This window comes from Emydura macquarii, unplaced genomic scaffold, assembly GCF_026122565.2.
Source record: "Emydura macquarii macquarii isolate MOO-44397 ecotype Brisbane River unplaced genomic scaffold, CSIRO-AGI_Emac_v2 contig_1045, whole genome shotgun sequence".
NCBI lineage: Eukaryota > Metazoa > Chordata > Testudines > Chelidae > Emydura > Emydura macquarii.
Window position 1 is genome coordinate 16,294,242 of NW_027131182.1, and position 22,275 is coordinate 16,316,516.

At 44.9% G+C, this 22,275-nt stretch overlaps 1 protein-coding gene across 3 annotated transcripts in view; it reads right to left on the reverse strand.

Moving 5' to 3' along the window:
• TTC33 (tetratricopeptide repeat domain 33) overlaps positions 1 to 22,275 on the reverse strand; it is a 96,033-nt gene that overhangs the window by 45,044 nt on the left and 28,714 nt on the right. For all 3 annotated transcript variants that reach the window (XM_067545569.1, XM_067545567.1, XM_067545568.1), the window contains exon 3: positions 9,852 to 9,933. In XM_067545569.1, coding sequence (XP_067401670.1) covers positions 9,852 to 9,933 — 82 coding nt within the window. The remainder of the gene's footprint in view (positions 1 to 9,851; positions 9,934 to 22,275) is intronic.

Consider the following 22,275-nt stretch of genomic DNA (forward strand, 5'->3'; position numbering starts at 1 on the left):
GGACCATGACCTTGGACATCAGGTCTGACATGGTCTGGAAACGGGCCTCCGGCAGGAAGGCCCTGGCTTGGGTCGAGTTGAGCACTGTCCCAATAAATTCTATTCCCTGGACCGAGACCAGAGATGACTTCTGCTCATTATCAGCAGGCCCAGCATTCTGAAGATGGCTCAGACTGTGCCGACGCTGTTCTATACTTGAGCGTATGACCAACCTTTTATCAGCCAGTTGTCGAGGTACGGGTAAACTTGTATGCCTTGCTGCCTGAGAAAGCCTGCTATGACTGCCATACATTTTGTGAAAACCAGGGGGGCTGCTAAGAGGCTGAAAGGAAGGGTAGTGAATTAGTAGTGTTGTTGACCCACTATAAACCTGAGAAATTTTCTGTGGCCACAAAAGATAGAAATGTGAAAATATGTATCCTTTAAGTTGAGAGTATTGTACCAGTCTCCTGAATCCAGGGAGGAAGGCCAGGGGGACCATACAGAACCTCAGTTTCTTGAGATATCTGTTGAGGCGGCGCAGGTCCGGAATTAGCCGGAAGCCCCCTTTGGTCTTTGGAATTATGGAATCATTGTGCACCAGGTCAGACTACATGATCACATTGGTCCCTTCTGAGCTTAGAATCTATGAGTTGTGATATATCAAGGGCAGAGGGTTGCAGGAAAATACACAAAGGGAGGTATATCAGCCCCAGGATGATCAGGGCTTTATTCCCTGTAGCCTAATTGGAGTCATGAGGGGGCAATTAGGAGCCAGCTGAGGCCAATTAGTGATCAGCCAGGTGCTCCATAAAAGGGCTCCGCCCCAAACACACAGTGCACAATTTGGAAGGAGCAGAGGTGTTGTGCGGAGCGGAGCGGAGCGGGGCAAGGCGAGGCGAGGCGAGGCGAGGCGAAGCGAAGCGAAGCGAAGTGAAGGAGCAGACTGAAGTAGCGGAGTGTGGGAGAGCGGAGGAACCCTGAAAGGAGGTACTGAGCCCAGCAAGGGGCAGCAAGAACATAGGGCCTGAGAGGCCAGAAGGACTGAGGGGGGAAAGTAGCCCAGGGGAAGAGGCTGCAGCTCAAACAATACAGAGCCAGAGGTATACCGCTGCAGTTCATAGGGCCCCTGGGCTGGGACCCAGAGGAGCGGGTGGGCCCGGGTCCCTCCCCTCCTCCCCCAGGGAAGAAGGGGTGACGGGCACTTTCCTGGCCCCCAACAGGAGCAAAGCACGAGATCCACTAGAGGGGAGCCGGCCATCGGCCACAGAGTCTATGAGAATTAGGAAATACCAAGAGTAAAACCTCTTCCCTCTTAACTCTTGAGGAACTTCCTTCACAGTCCCCATACATATCAGGGATTGTATCTCCTGGACGAGGAGTTGCTCGTGAGAAGGGTCCCTGAAGAGGGACGGAGATAGAGGATGGGAGGGACAGGTGCATAAAAACTGAAGGGTATACCCAACTGTCACTTTACTCAGGACCCAATGGTCTGATGTTATGAGTGACCATGCCTGGCTGAAGAGCAACACAGGGTTCAAAAATAAAAGGGGGGGGGCAGATCTGAAACGATGACCGGTACAGCACTGTTAGGCGCACCTTCCAAAGGCCTACTTGGGCCCACCGGAGTATCTCCGAGACCCCAGCTGGGAGGCTGAGGTGGACGGGAGTGGCTGGCACCATTTATAAACTCTCCCTTTCCTTTCATAGGGCTCCTGCCTTGGAGGCGCCAAGAACCGAGGAGGCTGCTGGGGCCTGAAGTGCTTCTTGGAAGTAGACAGAGTGTAAAAGCTTAAAGATTGTAGTGTAGCTTTCAAATCCTCCAGGCCATGAAGTCTTGTGTCCGTCTATTCTGCGAAAAGTGAGGCGCCTTTGAAGGGGAAGTCCTGGATGGACTGTTCGACCTCGTGAGGAAGGTCAGAAGGCTAGAGCCATGAGCAATGCCTCATGGTGACCACGGAGGCCACTGTCCTGGCTGTTGAGTAGGCAGCATCCAGAGCCACCTAGAGAGAGGTCTTCCCACATTCTTATCCTTTTCCAAGAGGGAAGTGAACTCCTGCCTCGAATCTTGAGGCAGGGAGTCTTTGAATTTAGTCTGGGAGTCCTACAGATTAAAATCCTATCTCCCAATCAATGCTTGCTGGTTGGAACTATGTAGTTGAAGGCTACCTATCGAATAAACCTTTCTTCTGAAAAGGTCTAGTCTTTTATCATCTTTTTGCTGAAAGATAGGATTGGACTGGCCCTGTCTGTCCCTTTCATTCGCTGCAGACACCACCAGGATCCTGGAGTGTGCATGTGAGTACAGATATTCGCACCCACTTGCTGGTACATAATACTTCTTCTCTGCCCTCTTTGAGGTGGGAGGCAGAGAAGGAGTTTGCCACAATAGTTTGCCCTATTACTGCATCACTGATGGGCAGGGTCACTTTGAATGGAACTGCTGCAGCCAGGATATCAATAAGGTTGTACGAAGTCCATTTGAGCTCCTCAATTTCCAGGTGCAGGTTCTCCATGGCCCACTTCAGAAGTTCCTGATGGGCCCTGAAATCATCCCGAGGAAGCACGATACTGGGATCAGTGACACCCCTATCTGGGGAGGATGATGAGGAGTCTTGCACCAAAGGAGAGGGTTCTTGCTCTTCCTCTGACTCAACTACATTCACCGGAAAAGTCTTCTGGACGTAAGTACCGGGGTCAGTGCCAGTCGGGGGCCAGTACCGAATAGGAAGGAGCAGTAGCCCGCTCCTCAGAAACCACTGAGAAAGTGATGGAAGGTAGGACCCAGAGCTGGAGGGAAGCCCCAGGGGTTCCAGTAAGGCCACTGCATCAGCCAGTAACCCACTGGCCAAGTGCCGGCCAGGGGACTGGCACCGAAGTCCAGTGGTGCATAAGCTGGGTACTGGTGGTGGGCTTCAGGTGGTACGTACTGTTACCCTTTGGACTCCGAAGAGGAGTCTTCTCTTGACAACCGTGGTGAGGTGGTACCTTCTTCCTCCTCCATACTGTGCCGGGGTAGACCGGCAATGCACTGGTGATCAGGATGCCAGGATCAGGGATGGCTTACCCCTAGAAGCTGCCGGGAAGGCACCTGACATTCCTTGTTCCCTTGTGCAGGCACCAGAGTTGGCAGGTGTCCCATTAGAGTTGGTGGGGCCGGAAGGGAAAAAAGGGTCCTAGCCACCTGAAATGCCTCCGGGGTGAAGGCACCATTTCACTGCAATGTGATGTGGCTGTGAAAAAAGCTAATGCGATCCTAGGATGCATCAGGCGAGGTACTTCCAATAGAGATAGGGAGGTGTTAGTACACTTATACAAGCCACAGGTGAGACCTCATATGGAATACTGTGTGCAGTGCTGGTCTCCCATGTTTAAGAAAGATGAATTCAAACTGCAACAGGTGCAGAGAAGGGCTACTAAAATGATCCAAGGAATGGAAAACCTGCCTTATGAGAGGGGTCTCAAAGAGCTTGGCTTGTTTAGCCTAACAAAAAGAAGGCTATGGGGAGATATGATTGTTCTTGTGTCCACATTGGTGCTGAACTTAAATAACTCCTCTCCCTCCCTGTTATTTATCCCTGTGATGTATTTATAGAGAACAAACGGATATAAACTGACCACCAGGAAGTTTAGACTTGAAATTAGACAAAGGTTTCTAACCATCAGAGGAGTGACATTCTGGAACGGCCTTCCAAGGGGAGCAGTGGGGACAAAAAGCCTAGCTGGCTTAAAGACTGATCTTGATAAGTTTGCGGAGGCGATGGTATTATGCACACACACACCTAGGATAGAATGGATATGAGCAAGCACTCAAAGAATTCCTAAATATTATAGATGACCATTTCCTAACACACACAAAAAAATATTGCAACATGGGGGAATTATATATTAAATTTTGTCTTGACAGATAAAGAGGAACTGATCATAGAACTAAAAATTAATGTAGCTTAAGTACAAGTGGTCATGACTTGATCACATTTATAATGTGCAAACAGAACAAAGTCCAAACCAGTAAAGGATATTGTGACGCTGGCTGGATTAGGGGGGTGTATTCAGGAGCTCTGATTACTCCCTTTTACACCAATCTCACATTGGGGTGTGACCCTGGCTGGATTGGGGGGGAGGGGAGGGCATTTATTATATTATTTAATGTCAATATGTCAAAATCATAATAATTCATATGAGATATGCCATGTCAGGTACTGTTAGAAGGCTATAATGTGCTAAGTAAGATGATAATATTTATGTTCATGTGTTATATGTGTAATGGAAGTTATGGATATGTTTGAGATATCTGTATTTCAACTTGTGCTCTGTCTGGGCAACACCCCAGACAGGATGGCTGCAGCACCAGCCTGCTTAATGGTCCATTAAGAAATTCACAGGTACAAGAGGCCCAGGGGGAAAAGCCAGGAATATACCTGATGAGTCACTAATCACTCATGTGACCCTAGACTCCATCTTATTCCTGTAAATTTCCACAAGCAGCATGGAAAAGGCCAAAGGACATAAAAGGCAGCTGCACCACATCCATTTTGTCTTCAGCCTACCTCTGGATCAACTCATCTACAATTAAACTAAAACTGTAAAACAAAGGACTGAAACCCATCCAGGTACTAGATTCATACCAGAGGAACTATACAAGCCTGCAAACTCCACAATTCTATTAAAAACCTAATATATATGAACTTTCAAATCAATTGTATGTGTCTGATTGTTTTAATTATTTAACATTTCTCTTATAGTTTGTTTCTTTTTATAATAAACCTTTAGTTTTAGTTAGTAAAGGACTGGCTGGCAGCGTGGTGTTTTGGGTAAAATCTAAACTTATATTGATCTGGTACTGTGGCTTGCCCTTTGGGGTCAGGAAAAACCCTTTTGGTAAAAAGCATTTTTAAATAACTGATCTCTTTACTAGACCTAGTGGCTAATTGGGAACCAAAGACTGAAATGCAATAAAGAGAGCTATGTATATTTTATTTTGTCTTCTTAATAACCAGTGTGGAAAATCAAAAGCACTGTTTGTGGCTGGTTGGGAAGTCTGACTTCAGTGTCACCCATCAGTGTTGGAAGAATCTGCTCTCCTTTTACAGCCTGCCCTGACCTTGGCATTTTCAGGTGGCTACCCTAGGCACAGACGGGTCACATATATATAGATACATGGTGCTTTAAAAGGGCCAGTTTCACAAAGCTGAAAAGAACTATAAAATAAATTAACTTTGAGGAAGAATTTAATCAGAAAAATGTGAATAATAATGGGGAATTGTTTAAGAACATTTGCCAGATGCTCAAAAAGCTACAATCTAGGAAGAAGGCTGTAGTGGTTAAAAAAAAAATAACCTGGTTTAGAGAGAAAGTCAAGGTAGCAATATAAAAATACAAATAAAAGGAAAGGGAAGTTGTTAGAAATGAACATAGATCAGAATCTAGGAACTGTAGAAATTTGATAATGGAAGCAAAGGGGCATAAGGAGAAATCTATAGCTAACAGAGTTATGGACAAAAAGGAGTAGTTGCTTTTCTTTTTAACATATATTTGGGGGGGGGGGAGGGGGAGGGGAGAAGAATCCTGACAATGACATTGGTCCATTACTAGATGGAAATGGTAGAATTATCAATAATTCCATAATGCAGAACAGGCAGAAGTGTTCAATAAATATTTCTGTTCTGTATTTTGGGGGGGGGACCAGATGATGTAGTCTCGTCATATAATTATGATAAAACTCTTTCCACTCCACTAGTATCTCAGGGGGATGTTCAACAGCAGCTACTAAAGTTAAACATTTTTAAATCAGCAGGTCCAGATGACTTGCAACCAACAGTTTAAAAAGAGCAGGCTAAGGAGCTCACTGAATCATTGACGCTGATTTTCAGTAAATCCTGGAATTTTGGGGAAGTTCCAGACAACTGGAAGAAAGCTAATGTGGTGCCAATATTTAAAAAAAGTAAATGGGATGGACTGGCTAATTATAGTCCTGTCAATCAGACCTACTTCAAAACCAGTTGTATCCTTTCCTAAATGTCAGCATGTGCGCAGCCTAGTGGGAAAACACTGTTATGGATGCAAGGAATGAAAGGGCGGAAATTTCTGCTAAGGATGACCAATTGTCATCAGATAGGATAATGGTAGCCTTGTATTCAGATAACTTGATTAGTCTGAGACAAATGGCTATTACTGCAAATAGTCTCCTTTGGAAGTGCAAATAACCATGCTGTCAAGTGTGGGTTGGAGACAATATAATCTAAAAAGGACTAAATTATAATCCCAGTTTGCACACACACTCTCTCTCTCTGGCCAAGGGTAACTACTCTTACTCAAAGCCATTTACCCCTCAGTCTCAGCTTCCCCCTTTGTCAAAGAGAGATAATATGACTTTTCTTCCCTGCAGTGCATTAGTTTATTCAGGAATTTAAAAAATATCTGTTGGCAAGTGTGAGGCCTAAGAATCAATTTCTGTGGAATTTAAATCTTTTGGGATTCTTTTACTTTTAGTAAATTCCAATACTTATGGTTGTGAAGATAACCTTCCAATGCAAGCAGTAAAAACTGATGCAGTATTGTCTTTATAATTCTTTGGGTCTGGTCTACACCTTAAAATGAGGTTTACAGAGCTACTTCGCTCGAGGCTGTGAAAAATTCATGCCTTGTTCAACGTTCCTAGGTCAACCTAACCCCCACTGCAGATGCAGCTAGGTTGACAGGAGAATGTTTCCATCGATCTAGCCACCACCTCTCAAAGGGATGCATTTACTACAGCAACGGAAAAACCCTTTCTACTAGTGTAATTAAGTGTCTATACTAGTGCTACACTGGCATAGCTGCAGCTGTGATGCTGTACCATTTGTAGTGTAGACATACTCTCAGACAGACTGCTCCAACACGCTGCAGAGTGAAAGTAACAACACTTTGGTGATTTTCTCTGAAGTTATTTAGAACTTGTGTAGCAGTAAAAAGGTCACAAATCATTTTTTCATGCTGCTGCCATTACCTGAAAAAGCTGAAAGCAGCAGCAGAGACAGATACTGAAGGAGGAAGACTGACTAGGGTTACCATATTTTATGTGCCTAAAAAGAGGCCACCACCGGGAGGGGTGGGAGGAAACCAGGAGAGAAATAGGAGGAGAGAGGGAGAACTGGAGGAGATACCTGTGGTGGGGGTAATCACTGGAGGTGGCAGGCAGTGTCACTCCCTGTTACTGTGGCAGAGCGGCTGTCGCAAGCCCAGGATGCATCGACAGCCATCAGTCAGCGACTCCCTGCGGGACCCCCACCCCAGTGCTGGTAGCCAGGGCCTTGGTGGACGGGATCTGACAGTTGTGGGGAATGGACCAATCAGCTGCAGATGCAGGGGACGGCCATCGAGAAGTGGACCAATCAGGGCCAATCAGAGCTGCAGTGTTTGTTCTACAAAAAATTGGATGTTTTCTCTTATTCGAAAAATCTGCCCAGACAGAGGATGGAGGCTCAAAAAGAGGCAATGTCCGGGAAAATCCAGACACATGATAACCTTACCTAAAAAACAGAGACATGGGGAATCAGTAGAGTTATGGTGAACTGCTTCTCTGCAGCACCCAGGAAATTCCGGGAGTGGGGAGAAGAGACAGAAAATGCCTCCTCTTTTCCAGCCATGAGAGGGGGCAGAGCTTCAAATATGTAAGACATCTAAAAGCCAGAAGCTACTGAACTCCCAAGGAGTGGTCAGGGACAGCAGCTTGGTAGATCCAGTATGCTGGCTTCTGCTCAGCAGATGGGAATTAGGGGGAGAGCACCAGGGCATTTCTTTAGAACTCACTGGTGAGGTTACCACCCTGTCTAATGTGTCTATCTCCAGCTAGTAGGGTGTCCCGTAAATAATATCCACCATTAAATGTGAGCATGCTGAAACACATTTAACACTGTTTCTCCTGGTCCTTCACCTCACCTGCTGGGCTGCTGTTATTTCTTGAAATCAGTGAAATATTATAACATATCTGACATATTCAGCAGCACAGCAGTTATGTTCTACTGTGGCGTACCCATATTCAGAAGCAGTCTGGCAGTTAACTTTGTTTTAAAACAGAGGTCCCCAAATTGTTGGGTGCACCCCGCTAAGGGACGTGGACAAACATTCGGGAGAGGGAGAGGGTGCGCAGCAGGGCCCGGGCCAGAACCAACAGGGGGTGGGGAGGGAGCATTACCCTGCCCTGCTCTGTCCCGAGCTTTGCTCTGGGCCTGCCTCAACCTCGGCTCCCACAGTCCCCCAACCATGGCCCTACTCCCAACTGCTGCCTCCAGCCCCGACCATGGCCCCACTCTTGGCCCCTGCTGGGGGGATCTGGAGGGTGCAGGGTAAAAAGTTTGGGGACCACTGTTTTCAAAGGTAAGGAGAAAAAAGAAGCAAATCAGCCATATGAACAGGAATAAAATCTAAAACATCTAAATGAAAAACAGAAAATGACTTAACAAAAGCTTAAATCAAAAGTAAAACAAGGAGATAGGATGTTTGAACCCACACATTTCACCTTCTCTCCCTCTAGCTGGCTCCTCATTTCCACTTCAAAAATCCATTGAACGTATGTTACATTTTTTCTACTTCAGCAAGAGGGGGACACAAGCACATGGACATGCATAAAATAATAGTATCCAGTACCTTTGCCACCGAAGCCATACAAAAAGTAAGTCACTGTGAGGTCAGCAGTTTTCTTAGTCCATACAGCTGATATTAGTAGTAGCTTGATGAAACCTTGTCACGGGTTGAATTACTATCTTGTTCAAACTGGTGAGTGAACACATCTCTCATTTAAGATAGTTGTATGAGACAGTGAAGGAGCCACACCTAAAATAAGGCCTAATACAATCTGCCCAGCAAATAGCACTATGTGGTTAAGGGGGATCAATGGGTATTGCAACCAGTTGTGTGTCGTAGCTGTGTGACCGAACACATAGAAACTGAGAACAGACAAGAAGAGAGAAAGAGGCAGAGGCAAAAAAATCAAGAAAGCCAAGCAGTAGCCTGTGACCACTATGTGACCCTGGGAAAAACTAGAGAGCTTTGGGACTGTTAGCTAAAGAGGTTTGGGGCTATAAGCTAAGAAACTGCCACTTTTGTTCTTAGTTCATCCTGCATTTAGAGAAGCAAGACTTTGTACACTGCTTGTAAATAAACAAGATTGCATCTAAGAGAATACCAGGTGCCATCAATTTCTACTTTTAACTGGAACGTCCCCATAGCCCCACAATTTGACTAGCCACTTGGGTAGAAAAAGGACATTACATATGAAGTGTTGGTGGTTGGTGTTGGTGGTTGCTGGAGCCTTAACCCATCAAAATAGCCTTGAAACAGAGCTCTGATGGTTGAGATCGATTAATGCATTTGACTAAATGCATTTTTCCCAATGTTTGCCTGTGCAGTAAGCAGACACCAAAAATGGAGCATGTCTTTCACATATCATATACTCTTTTGGGGGGAGGAGGGGAAGAGGAAGGACGTGGCAATAAGATAATCCTTCAGTAAAATCTTATGGATTTTAATGGCAGAGTCACAGATTACCTATCTGGAGTAATGATAATAAATATAATTTTAAAATGTCTCAATTGCTTTTTCTTACATTTGGACATTGGCCAAATTCATTCCTGGACAGAGATGTTATCATGGAATGCTTGACAAGGGTAACAATACTTTCACGCGTAGAAGATACCCTGTCGTGTTAGAAGAGGAGAAAGGGATCTATCCCTGAGCCTATAGCAAGCAATATTTCTAAAATTTCGTGACCCACATCCAGTTGTCCTTTTACACACACAAGTGATGGCAGGGTTTTATGCATTATCTGTTAAAGACTACAATATAACTTTGGATTTCTAAATTGACAAAGAATTTTCATGAGTTTGAGTTACCTGTGATTTCATCTCATAAAGTGTAGCATCCTCTGGAGTTAACTGAAGTGCTTCATCCCATTTATGAACAGCTTCCCAGTACCTGTAGTTGTTAAAACAACATTATGTTCTATGTTTATGAATGGTTTAGACATGGTTTCAATTGATACGATCCTTATCACCAAAGTTTTGGAGCATCTCACAAATATTAACACATTTACTCTCAAAACACTCAACAATACAGGGAAATTTCATCTCTCTTTTACAGATGGGGGAACTGAGGCACCAAGAGATTAAGAGCTAGGTTTTCAAGTGTTCAGGCCTAGCAACTAGAGCCAGACTTTTAAAAGTGCTCCAAACCCAACAGCTTCCACTTATGGCCATAGTTTCAAAACAGCTCAGCACTCAACATGCTGAGCTCAGCTGGAACAAATGGTTACTTATTTTGGTGCTTAAAAGTTGAGTTCTCTTGAAAATGTGACCCTGATTGTGGGTGTTAAGCATTGCTGAAGATCTCAGTGACTTGACACAGGTGCATAGTAAGCCTTTGGCTGATCTGAGTACTGCAACCAGATCTCCTGAATCTCAATCCAACTGCTTAATTTCAAAACCATCCTTCTTCCGTCCCTTGATTTGGGATTAAATAGGCAAACCTCTTTTAATCACAACTGAAGAAAAAAATGCAATCTGCATCTAAACAATCTTGACATGTATTTGATTTTAAAATTCTTTCAACTTTAAGAAGTCTACTGAAATTTGGGATATTCATTTTATTTTTTCTATTGCAACAAAAGAGACACTCAATGTATACATGTATATGTAAATGATTGAATTTAATCATAATCTCTTTTAAAAAAGATAATATTAAAAAGTAAATCAAATTATCTTTCTTTAATTTCAAATAGAATATTCAACATAAACTGAAGCACTGACTGTGATTTTACAATTTAAAGATTCAGTCATGACTGTGATTGGGATAATATTTGACTATTAAGCATTAGGTTGTCCTCCAATAGGGAACAGGGAAAGAAGCAGACTGAAAATGAAAAAGGCTGAGGCTTTATCTCTATTAAACAAATAGAACTTCAGCTAAATTGATATATTTAAGATTTAAGCTGGTGTAAGTGTATCTACATTAAGGGTTTGCACCAGTGTAACTAAAGAGAATTTAAATTCATTTAATTACACCAGTGCAATTTTTCTAATTTGGACAAGACCTGAGATAAAAACTATGAATGCTGTTGGATGGGACGTATTCTCTGAAACCATGGCTGCAAAATCCACCCTTTGCTGCAAAATTATGCCCCAGAAACTAAGTTTTCATCTTTTAAAAAAATCTTTTTGATTGTGTGACATTCTGTGTCTGAAAACAACATCCCAGAAACTCCATATTCACCAGATATGTTCTATACAAAGTATGCCTTGTGTGGTATTACTTTTAAAGTCTTGATCCACTAAACATTAATATCCTATTGGGTTGTATGTGCTATCATAGTATGTGAAGTTATAAAATATGTTTGGAAATGCTACTCGAACATATTGTGAGGTGGGAACCACCTAAACCAGCTTTTCAGGTACAACAATGAAGTGAACAGATATGCTAATGGTCCATCAAGGAAAGATTCCACTACCTGGGATTGCTTACAGATAAAGGCTTCAATGTATGATACATGTTCCCAAAATGGTTGCTTGACCAATAGGAAGCAGCCGCCAGGTCACATGCATGGACTGTTCCAGCAAACAAACAGAGCAGTGCGTGACATCATCACTTGCCTCCATGCCACTCCCATTCAATTGAACACCTGAACATAAGGTGAACAGAAGGGTCCCCTGACATACAAAAGGAAAGGATTTTGAAAAGGGGGAGAGGAAGCCCAGGCAGGGAAGGTTGCCCAGCCTGCGATTAAGAAACTGCTTGTACCAGCTAACAAGGGTGAGATATTGCTAAGCTTGTTAGTGTGTAGAATTTAGACTGTGGTCTTATGTTTATTTCATTTGGTAACTTCCTTTAATATCTTTACATTTGTCATTTATAATCACTTAAAATCTATTTTTCTTTAATTAATAAACTTGTTTAATGGTTTAATCTTAAGCAGGGTATCTTTGAGTGAAGTGTTTAGACAAACTGCTCAGTAACAAAAGCTGTTGCATGTCTTTTCCACTCGGAGAGAAGGGTGGACTGAAGGATAATCACACTGGTCAGGCTTGACATGGTGTGGGTCTTAGGCCTTGTCTACACTACGAAAATAAGTCGACATAAAATATGTCGATTTTCAGCCACCACTATAATTACAGTGGTGGCTGATGTACACCCTTTCCTTAGGTAGACAAAGCATGTCCTCACTAGGAGCACTTCCACTGACCTAAGGGGCAGTGTGGGGCTCCCTGTGGGCTGTCCCCGCCACCCCCACACACACACTCCATGGTCCTGCGTGGTCCCAGCTGGAGGTGGGCAGCAGCTGCCTGTGTCCCTGGAAGCCGGGCAGCAGCTGTCCATGTCTTGGGAAGTCGGGTGGCAGCCATCCACGTCCCACCCGGTCCCAGCTCCCAGCTGGGAAGCAGGCAGCAGCCTCCCACGCCCTGGCTTGCCTGTGTCCCGGGGTCGCAGCCGGCAGCAGCCACCTGCGCCCCCACTGGGAGCCCAGTGGCATCCTCCTGCACCCTGGCTTGAAGCCGGGCAGCAGCTGCCCGCGGCTTGCCCATGTCCCAGAGTCACAGCTGGGCATCAGCCGCCCACGCCCTGGCTTGGGCAGCCCACTTGGGAGTTTGGGCCACACAGCAGGGATTCGGATGGCTGGAGTTGCTGGGTTTTGGGGCCACCCGGCGGGGACTCAGGACGGCTGCTGGGGCCACCCAGAGGAGATGTGAGGCGGCTGCTGGGGCCACCCCGTGGGGACTCCGCCCAGGGCCACTCAGCTGGTGCTCCAGGGCCATGCGCGGCCCAGGCTGCTGAGTCGTTGTTCCAGGGCAGCTTGGGCAGCGCGGCTGGTGCTTTGGAGCAGCTGGGGCCACTTGGCACTGGGGCTGCCCAGCCAGGACATGGGGCAGCTGGTACCATGCGGAGCTGGGGATGCTGGAGCTGACCTCTTGGGACTCGGGATGGCCTGGACTCCGGAGAGCGGTGAGGTGCATGGCTTCAGGTAGAAGGGACAGGGCCATGGGTTAACCTCCCCTAACGGGCCATTCACCCGGCATCCATGCCTCCACCGCTCTAAGGGCATGCAGTGTCTACATTGACACTGTGTCACCCTAGCTCTGCCAATGAAAGCCCTACGCCTCTCGTAGAGGTGGTTTTATTTTGTCGAAAAAACAGGGCAGTTTTGTCGGCGGGGAGGTGACTGTAGTGTGTCGACAAAACTCTCTAGTGTAGACCAGGCCTTACGTTGAGGAGCCAGCTGGACTTTATTGTTGGTTGGTAAGTGACTAGAAAGCACTGAGTGAACTAAACTGGGTGTGATCCTTTCCTGTGGAGGGCTGTGTTAAGTGCAAAACCTGCCAGGAGTTTGTGGCCTGTCAGAGCATCACAGTGTGAGAGCGAGCCCAAGCTGGTCAGACAGGGCTCAATGATATCCCAGCTACCAGATGGTACCCTAAGGGTTCTACATACTGTCACAGATTGTGCTTGTGACATTTGAAATGTGACCCTTGTGTAAATATAACATAGCTATATGAGCTAAAAGTGCAAAAAAACCTTACCACCTAGCCAACATAGGTTTGCAATCAAAACCCCTGGTGTAGATGTAACTAAGCCAACAAAAGAAGGCTTTTGTTGACAGCTAATGTTCTCAGGGGAAGTGATGTAGTTATGCCAGCAGAAGAACTCAATTTACCAGCTTATGATGAGTCTATGCTGGGGGCTATGCTGGCACATCAATATTGGCCATTTTCACACTTTCCCATTATTCTCTTCTCTCAATTAGTTCTTTCTTTCATACAGAAGACTGAAAGAACACTATAAATTATCTATTAACAGACTGGCATTAAGTTGATGCTTTATTCATTAATGTTTGTTAATGATCCCAGAATCCAAGGTATGCAAGGAAGCCCTGCCTCATTCAATGTGTACTTTAACATGTAATAACAGAGGATGGGCAAGTACATACAACTGATTCATACATGTTCTGATCCACAGCCTGCTGAAGTTAATGGGAGTCTTTCCATTGACTTCAATGAGTTTAGATCAGACTACACTGTACAAACTTTAACTGAATGTATCTATTTATTTTAAATATACAGCCAATTGGCCATGCATAATATGCATGCATGCACAGTGCTGCCTACCTTTCTCATGGATCAGTGTAAAAAATATCATTTATATTTTTACACCAATGAGCTATTGTGCATATTAAATGCAATTTTCAAATGCACATAACGTGACCAAATCATAATTATTTTTCCCCACTGCATTCAAAGGCACTTCTCCACAGTGAGGGCTTTCTCTCTGATAAATTTCAGCTTTTAACTCAGTTGTTTAGATGCTAGAGCTTTTAAAATTAGTCACAAGATATATGTACTGCAACTTTTATGTAATATGTATAAAACTGGAAAACTTTTACACACAAACGTACTTTCCATACTCAAAACAGCTTTCAGGAGTTTCTGTGCTATCTTTCTTTAAAAAAATTTTTTTTTCCTCTGGCAGGGACCAGGTCTGGAAAATTTGAGCCCAATAAGTGAAGATTTCAGAACACTATGAGTGACTGAAAACAGGTTTTAATAGAAACTCTTGAGCAATCAAACTATAATTTTCACAGGTACTTCAGCAATAATTTAGCCTTTAAAAAAAGTTTACAGATGAAAATGGCTAACTATGTTTAGAATTCTAGTTAAATATAAGCTAAAGGGATGTTTAAATGTGTTTCCACATTTTCTCAAAGTTAAACAACCAGTTTAGTGTTTATGACCCCAGTTCATTCTTAGTAGACAAGTGTCCACATTTCAGAAAACATCACCACAACTACTGGCAATCTCAGTAGGGGTGACAAGATGTCTTTTAGACTGTAAACTCTCTGGGGCAGGAACTACCATTTGCTATATGTTTGTACAATGTCTAGCACAGCACCATCATAATATAAATGCTAAATAGCAACAAGGATTGGATAAGGATGGAAACCCCTCAGTTCATTCATGGGACAGACTGGCAGGCGACATAAGGCAAGTTGCATTACTGCAGTGTAGCAATGGCACGTGGAAATGAAAAGCATGTTTGGAAGCAAGTTAAGGTCCAACAGAACACTACAGGGAAAAACCGGTTGCTAACCTTCCATAACTGTTGTTCTTTGAGAGGGGTTGCTCAAGTCCATTCCAAATGCGTGCACAGTCACCAGAAGGTTTTTCCCCAGTGGTATCTGTAGGGTCAGCTCTGGAGCCCCTTGGAGTTGTGCCTTTATGGTGCCATATATAGGGCCCTGTCAACCCCTCGTCTCTTCAGTTCCTTCTTGCCGGCCGGCTCCAACAGAGGGGCAGGCAAGTGGATCTTGGAATGGACATGAGCAACACATTTCAAAGAACAACTATTATGGAAGGTTAGTAACTGTTTTTTCTTCTTCGAGTGCTTGCGCACGTCAATTCCAAGTAGGTGACTCCCAAGCAGATGCATAGGAGGAGGGGTCAGAGTTCAATGACCTGCAGATTGCAGTACCGCTCTCCCAAATGCAGCATCATCTCTGGCTTGTTGTGTAATAGCATAGTGTGCAGTGAAGGTGTGAACAGATGACCATGTCACAGCTTTGCAAATATCTTGGATTGGGATCTGAGCGAGGAACGCTGCCGAGGACGCCTGCGCCCTTGTGGAATCAGCTGTCAGCAGTGGGGGAGAGACCCTTGCCACGACTGGATACAAGATGTGATCCATGAAGAGATTCTTTGTGATGATACCAGAAGGCCTTTCATCCTGTCTAATATTTTTAGGAAGAGCTGAGTTGTTTTCGTAAAGGGTTTAATCCAGGGGTGTCAAACATGTGACCCACGGGGTTAATTTTTGTTGCCCGTGCACTCTAAGCACCACTGGGCTGAGTGCTCCCAGTCCCCGGAGTGCTGCCGGTCGTGTGGTGCCCCAGTGCCAGCATAAGCCAGCACCATGTGCCGGTCCGCCCCACCCCCGGAGCATCACCTGCCCGAGAGCTCCCAACCCCTGGAGTATTAAGCGGGTATGGAAAGTGAGTAAGCAAAAGCTGTGCCATTGTACTACCCCTTTAATTTTCTTTTTTCCCCAGTGTGGCCTGCCAAGTGAACAATTTTATCTTAAATGGCCCTTGTGGCCAGATAACTTTGACACCTTTGGTTCAGTCCTTTTGATATAAAAGGCTAAAATCTGTCTGACATCCAGGGAATGCAGCCTCTGCTATTGGTGTGTGGCTTTGAATAGAAAACAGGGAGGAATATGTCCTGGTTTGTGTGGAACTGTGACACCACCTTAGGAAGGAAAGCCAGGTGAGAGTGCAGCTGAAACTGGTCCTTGTAGACAATCGTATAAAGAAGCTCAGACATGAGGGCCCTGAGTTCCGAGACTCTCCTGGCCGAAGTTATGGCCACTAGAAAGGCTACCTTCCAGGACAGATAAAGAAACGAGCATGCTGCTAAAGGTTCAAATGGAGGACCCATCAGTCCCAACGGTACAAGGTTGAAATCCCACTAGAGAATTGGCTGACTCATTTGAGGGTATAACCTGTCTAGTCCTTCAAGAAAATGACATACCATGGAGTTGGCAAAAAACAAACGGCCTGTAACCTAGGGATGAAATGCCGAGATTGCAGTCAAGTTGACCTTGATTGATGACACCGACATCCCTTGTTGCTTGAGATGCAACAGATAGTCCAAGATGAAAGGTATTGACGACAGCATGGGCAGAGTACCCTTTTGTATTGACCAGATGGAGAATCTCTTCCACTTAGCTAGGTAAGCTGCCCTGGTGGACGGCTTTCTGCTGCCAAGGAGGACTGCTCTGACTAGTTCTGAGCACTCTACCTGTGAGGAGGAGAGACTTGAGACTAGGGTGAAGAAGGTGGCCCTTATCCTGGGTAATCAGGTACAGAAACAGAGGCAGACTGAGAGGAGTTTTCACTGAGAGGTTGAGGGGTATGGTGTACCAGGGTTGGAATGGCCAGGCTGGGGCTATCAGAATTACAAAGAATCTTTCCTTCTTGACCTTCAGCAGAATATTGTGGATGAGTGGGATAGGCAGAAACACATAGAACAGATGACTTATCCATGGGATAAGGAATGTGACCACAATTGATCCCGGACTGTGATTCTGGAAGGAGCAGAATCACAGGAGTGTCCTGTTGCGTTTTATCGCAAACAAGTCTATGTGGGGAACTACCCAATGTTGGAAGATATTGTTCAGCACATCCGGGCAGAGAGACCACTCATGGTTGGAGAAAGAACTGCTGAGATGGTCCTCAGCTCATTCTGATACCCGGAAGGTAAGATGCCTTGAGGTGTATCGGGCAGGCTATGCAAAAGTCCCACAGTCTGAGTGCTTCCTGGTACAGGAGAGAGGAGCATGCTCCACCATGTCTGTTTATATAGAACACTGTTATTGTATTGTCCGTCATGACCGATATGCATTTGCCTTCCAGATGGGTGTAGAAGGCATGAAAGGCCAAGTGCATCGCCCTCAGTTCCCTTATGTTGATGTGAAGTGAAAATTCTGCTTGAGACCAGAGACCCTGGGTCCTGAGTCCCCTTAGATGAGTTCCCCAGACCATCGCTGAGATGTCGGTGACCAGGGACAGTGAGGGATAAGATATGGACAAGGGGACTCCTGGGCAGATTGACTGTAGATTGATCCCCCACTGAAGGGTCTCTATCACAGAGGGAGGAAGAGAGACTACCCTGTCTATGTGGTCGCGGGATGGATGAGACATTGAGGCTAGCCACTCCTGGAGTGGTCTGAGATGTAGTCTTGCATGCTGAATGATGTATGTGCATGCTGTAAGTGCTCCAGCAGCTTCAGGTAGTTTCAGGCTGTGGTGATGGGGTAACATTTTAACTCCTCTATAATGGAACCTCCTGTGACCAGGGAAGATCGCAATGTGGAAGTAAACATCCTTTAAATCAAGAGTGGCGTACCAGTTGCCTGGATCCAGAGAGGGAATGATGGTGGCTGGGGAGACCATGCGAAATTTTAGTTTTCTGAGGTACTTGTTCAGGCCCCTTAAATCCAGAATAGGCCGCAGCCCTCCCTTTGCCTTCGGGATCAAGAAGTAATGGGAGTAAAACCCTTGACCCAACAGGTCTTTGGGAACCTTTTCCACCACACCTACTTGCAGAGATGCTCGCACCTCCTGTTCAAGGAGTTGCTCATGAGAGGGGCCCCTGAAGAAGGACGAGGGTGGGAAGGTGGGAGTGAGGCAAACTGAGGGTATAACCAATAGCCACCATGCTGAGCACCCATCTGTCCAATGTCACTGCAGCCTGGGCTGGGAGGAAACAGGCTAGACGAGAAGAAAATAAAAGGGAGTTTGGATCCAGGGAAAGAACTGGTAGGTCGCTCCCAGGCACACCTTCAAAAGGCCTGCCTTCCATCCCAGTTACGGTGGCTAGTGCCCGGATGAGGACCAGCAGATGACAAATGGCCCTGATGCCTCTTGTAGGCCTTGTTTTTCCTTTATAGAGTCTCTGCGGGGGTGGTCCCCAGAGCATGCTGGGGCTTAAAATACTTCCTAAAGGAAGAAAGCATATAGAGGTTGAGTGACCGTAAAGTAGCTCTAGAGCCTTTCATGCCATGAATTTGGGCATCTGTCTGCTTAGCAAAGAGGGCTGCGCCATCAAAGGGAAGGTCCTGGACAGATTGCTGTACCTCTGGCGGGAGTCCTAAGGAGTGGAGCCATGATGCCCGTCTCATCAATATAGCTAAGGCCATGGTCCTGGCTGCAGAGTCCACCATGTTGGAAGCTGCTTGCAGAGATGCCCTAGCCCCCGATATCCCCTCTTCTAAGATGGCCTCCTGTTTGGAGGAGGGGGACAACGAGTCTGCAAACTTGTCCAGCAACTGCCAGATATTAAAAAGATATCTATCTAGCAGTGCCTCTTGGTTCGCCACTTGTAGTTGAAGGCTGATCGTAGAATAAATTTTTCGACCAAACAAGTTGAGTCTCTTTGTGTCCTTATGTTTAGAAGTCAAGCTGACCTTCCCCTGCCTGTCCCTTTCGTTGGCAGCCAGGACTACCAGGGATCCCGGTGCCGGGTGGGTATAAAGATATTCAAATCCCTTTGCTAGCACACAGTATTTTCTTTCTGCCCTCTTAGATGAGGTGGCCAAGACATGGGGAAGGGCTTACCAGCCTCGATCATCTGATGCTGCCTCTCTGACTGGTGCCGGCTTCTTCCAGAAGAACAAGACTCTGCTTCACAGTCAGAGCCTGACAAGTTGCTTCATAGGGACCAGGGTAGTGTGGTTCCCAACAGTGGCAGGGAGTGGTGCCGGGGAGAAGGTGACTGTCCAGGACAGCACTGGGTGCTTTTTCGGTACCAGTGGTCTGGGGTCCGGAGCACGCTCATACCTGGGAAGGGATAGCGGTGTCGTGCTCCTGTCAGTTCCCTGGCTGCTTCAAAGGTCTCCGGCATGGAGGACAGCTGTAAATCCTCCACACAGTTCTCCTTGGGCAGGGAGTGCAAGGACACCAGACTAAATGAACCTGTTCCTGTGGGCCGGAGTTGACGGTACTGTGCCCGAGGTAACAGCACTTGAGTGACCCAAGGCAGGTTGCACTCCACTCAAGCCCTTTCACTCAGTTGTTTTGGGCGTCGGTGAGTGTCTCCTGTCCATTTTCTTCAGCTTCTTACGTGGTACAGGGGATTGCAAGCACTGCTGTGTCCCAGAGGTGTCTCTTGTTGCCAGTGATCCATGACGGTGCCGAGGGTCTCTAGCCACAGAGTCCTTCCTCGGTGCCATCTCCTTTATGGATGCCAGCACGCTTTGCATCAAAGCCAATATACTAGGAGTTGGTTAGGCTGGGCTCGGCACTGAATGTGGTCAGAGAGCTGCCGCCATTAAAATGAACTTTAGTCTCTGACTCCTCTCCTTCTTTGTCCTTGGGCAGAATCCCCTGCAGATCTTACAGAGATCCCTCTGATGGGTCTCTTCGAGACACTTGTTTAGGGATCACTCCTGGGCATGGGTTTTTTGCAAGCCCCACACAGTTTAAAGCCAAGGGAATGAGGCATAATCACAGGGAAGAGGAGGTGACACTAATAAGCAGGATCCTAACTACTCTACCTATACTTAGCTATAAACTAACACAACTGTTTCAACTATTTACAGGTAACAGTACAACACAACCACAAGGAAAGTGCTTATAGAGCAAGAGAAACAATGTTCGAGTGAACATCATGGGCAGTAAGAAGGAACTGAAGAGGCAGTGGATCGGCAGGGTCCTCTATATGGCACCATTGAAGGCGCAACTCCAAGGGACTCCAGAGCCGACCCTACGGATACCACTAGGGGTAAAACCTTCCGGCGACTGTGCACGCAGCATGCACACACCTACTTGGAATCAACATGAGTAATCACTCAAAAAAAACGGTGTGACAACTGCAAAACAAAGAAATAAAATAACAACACTGCATTTGATCAGAACAAATAGTAGAAACGGATAGGTAAAAAGATGGGTGAAGAGACAAACTGAATTTGTTGGCTGTTTTAAATCTTAATTCTGTGGTTGGGGTTTGGTGGCTTGCCCTAAAAATTGTAAATAATGGAACTCAGAAAGGACAAAGGCATCGAGCTCAGGGGTGCTTTCCCATCTATAGAGACAGAATGATGAGCATTACTTTCATTAGCACTTCTTTCAGGTCAGTCTATGAATTTAATGCACAGTGATCAAAGACCACTGTGGGAGAGCAGCACTCCAAAACTACCTACTTGGACTCTAGGGATAGCAGAGTAGGACTGAGACCTATTTGTGGGTGGGTGCTATAGAAAAATGATTAATACTTCTGATCCCACCACTGATTGTTGTGGCTTATGTATAAATAAGACATTTTCAGTGTCATTCTTTTGAACCCCTCTCAAACATTAAGTTTACTGTTAAAAATGTAAATATATCCATTAGTAGAAAATTTCTTTTTCAAATACACAGAAAATACATACACGCTTTAGTTCTAACAAAATTATGCTACTGTTGTTCCACAAACAAAGTATTATCCTCAAAGGTGAAGCATGCTGTTAGGTCTAATAATATGCAGCATTGGGGGGAAAACTCTCTTCTACAGAGTTTCACCTCTACTCAAAAGATTTCTTGGCTTGTTCTTTTAAAAGAAAAAGTTTGTAGTATATTAAATGCCAGACATGCCAGTGAAAAGGTTGTTTGGAGTTCTAAGATACAGTTGTAAAAGCTGATATTCCAGTAAATGTTTGATGAAAACCATAGATTCTGTTTGTAATAAAAATTAAGTAACTTAGGAACAATTAGCAAACTACACAATAAACTACCTTCCCTCCCTCTTTCTGTCTATACCAGTCAACATTTCCTAATGTTTTTCTTTTGCATCTAACCTGTCTAAAACTTTAGTGAAAAATTACCAGTGGAAAATGAATTTGTAATAGTAAAAGTAGATATTCAGCATAATCAGACCTTAAACATTAAAGCTGCTTTAGGTTTAATTAACTAGTATTGTCTCCAAACTATCTGTAGATTAATGACCCTCTCTACTTTCCCTGTGAGTCTTAGGATACTCCTCAGGGTACGCATCACTGATCCTGTTCATGGTACACAACCTAAACTCCCCTGAGCCTTATAAGACTCTTTAATCATTAATGAGGAGAATTTGAGCTATGCATAAGGGTGATGATAGAGAAGTGAGGGTTCAGTTTAGGAGATCTGGGGGGAAGCCAAAGGAATTGGAGCTTCACTCTGAGAAACCACAGGCAGCTCATCAGAGCAGAGTTCTTTTTACCTACTCTTTTTCCACTCCAGTGAATCTGGAGCCCTCTCTCACACACATGCCATGATCAAGCAATTTAGTTTTCAAAATCTGTAAGTTACATACATACACATTATATAGGTTTTTTATTTTTCATAAAGATATTTAATTTTTTTTTATTTTAACTTCTAAAGGGTACGTTTTTTCATAAAATAATTTCTCTAGAAGACAATTTAGGTTAACAAAATGTGAAGACAAAATAGAGACATCTTTACTGTTTCCATATTTAGACATGCTATAAAGATGTCCAGAGAAATCATTTTGTGGAGAATACCTTTTTGTGTTTATATTTAACATGCTCCTTTGGCTGACAATCCCTCTAGCCTTTCAAAAAATGCCTTTCACAGCTTAGACTTTTTTTTCTGGCAGTACTATCCCCAATGTATTATCAGTATGACACTGAGTATGACATTTTTCAAAAGTCAGGAATACATTTATGCACCTACTATATACAATCACCATGTTTTTGCCTAAATTGCTTTTATCTCATAGAATCATAGAATCATAGAATCATAGA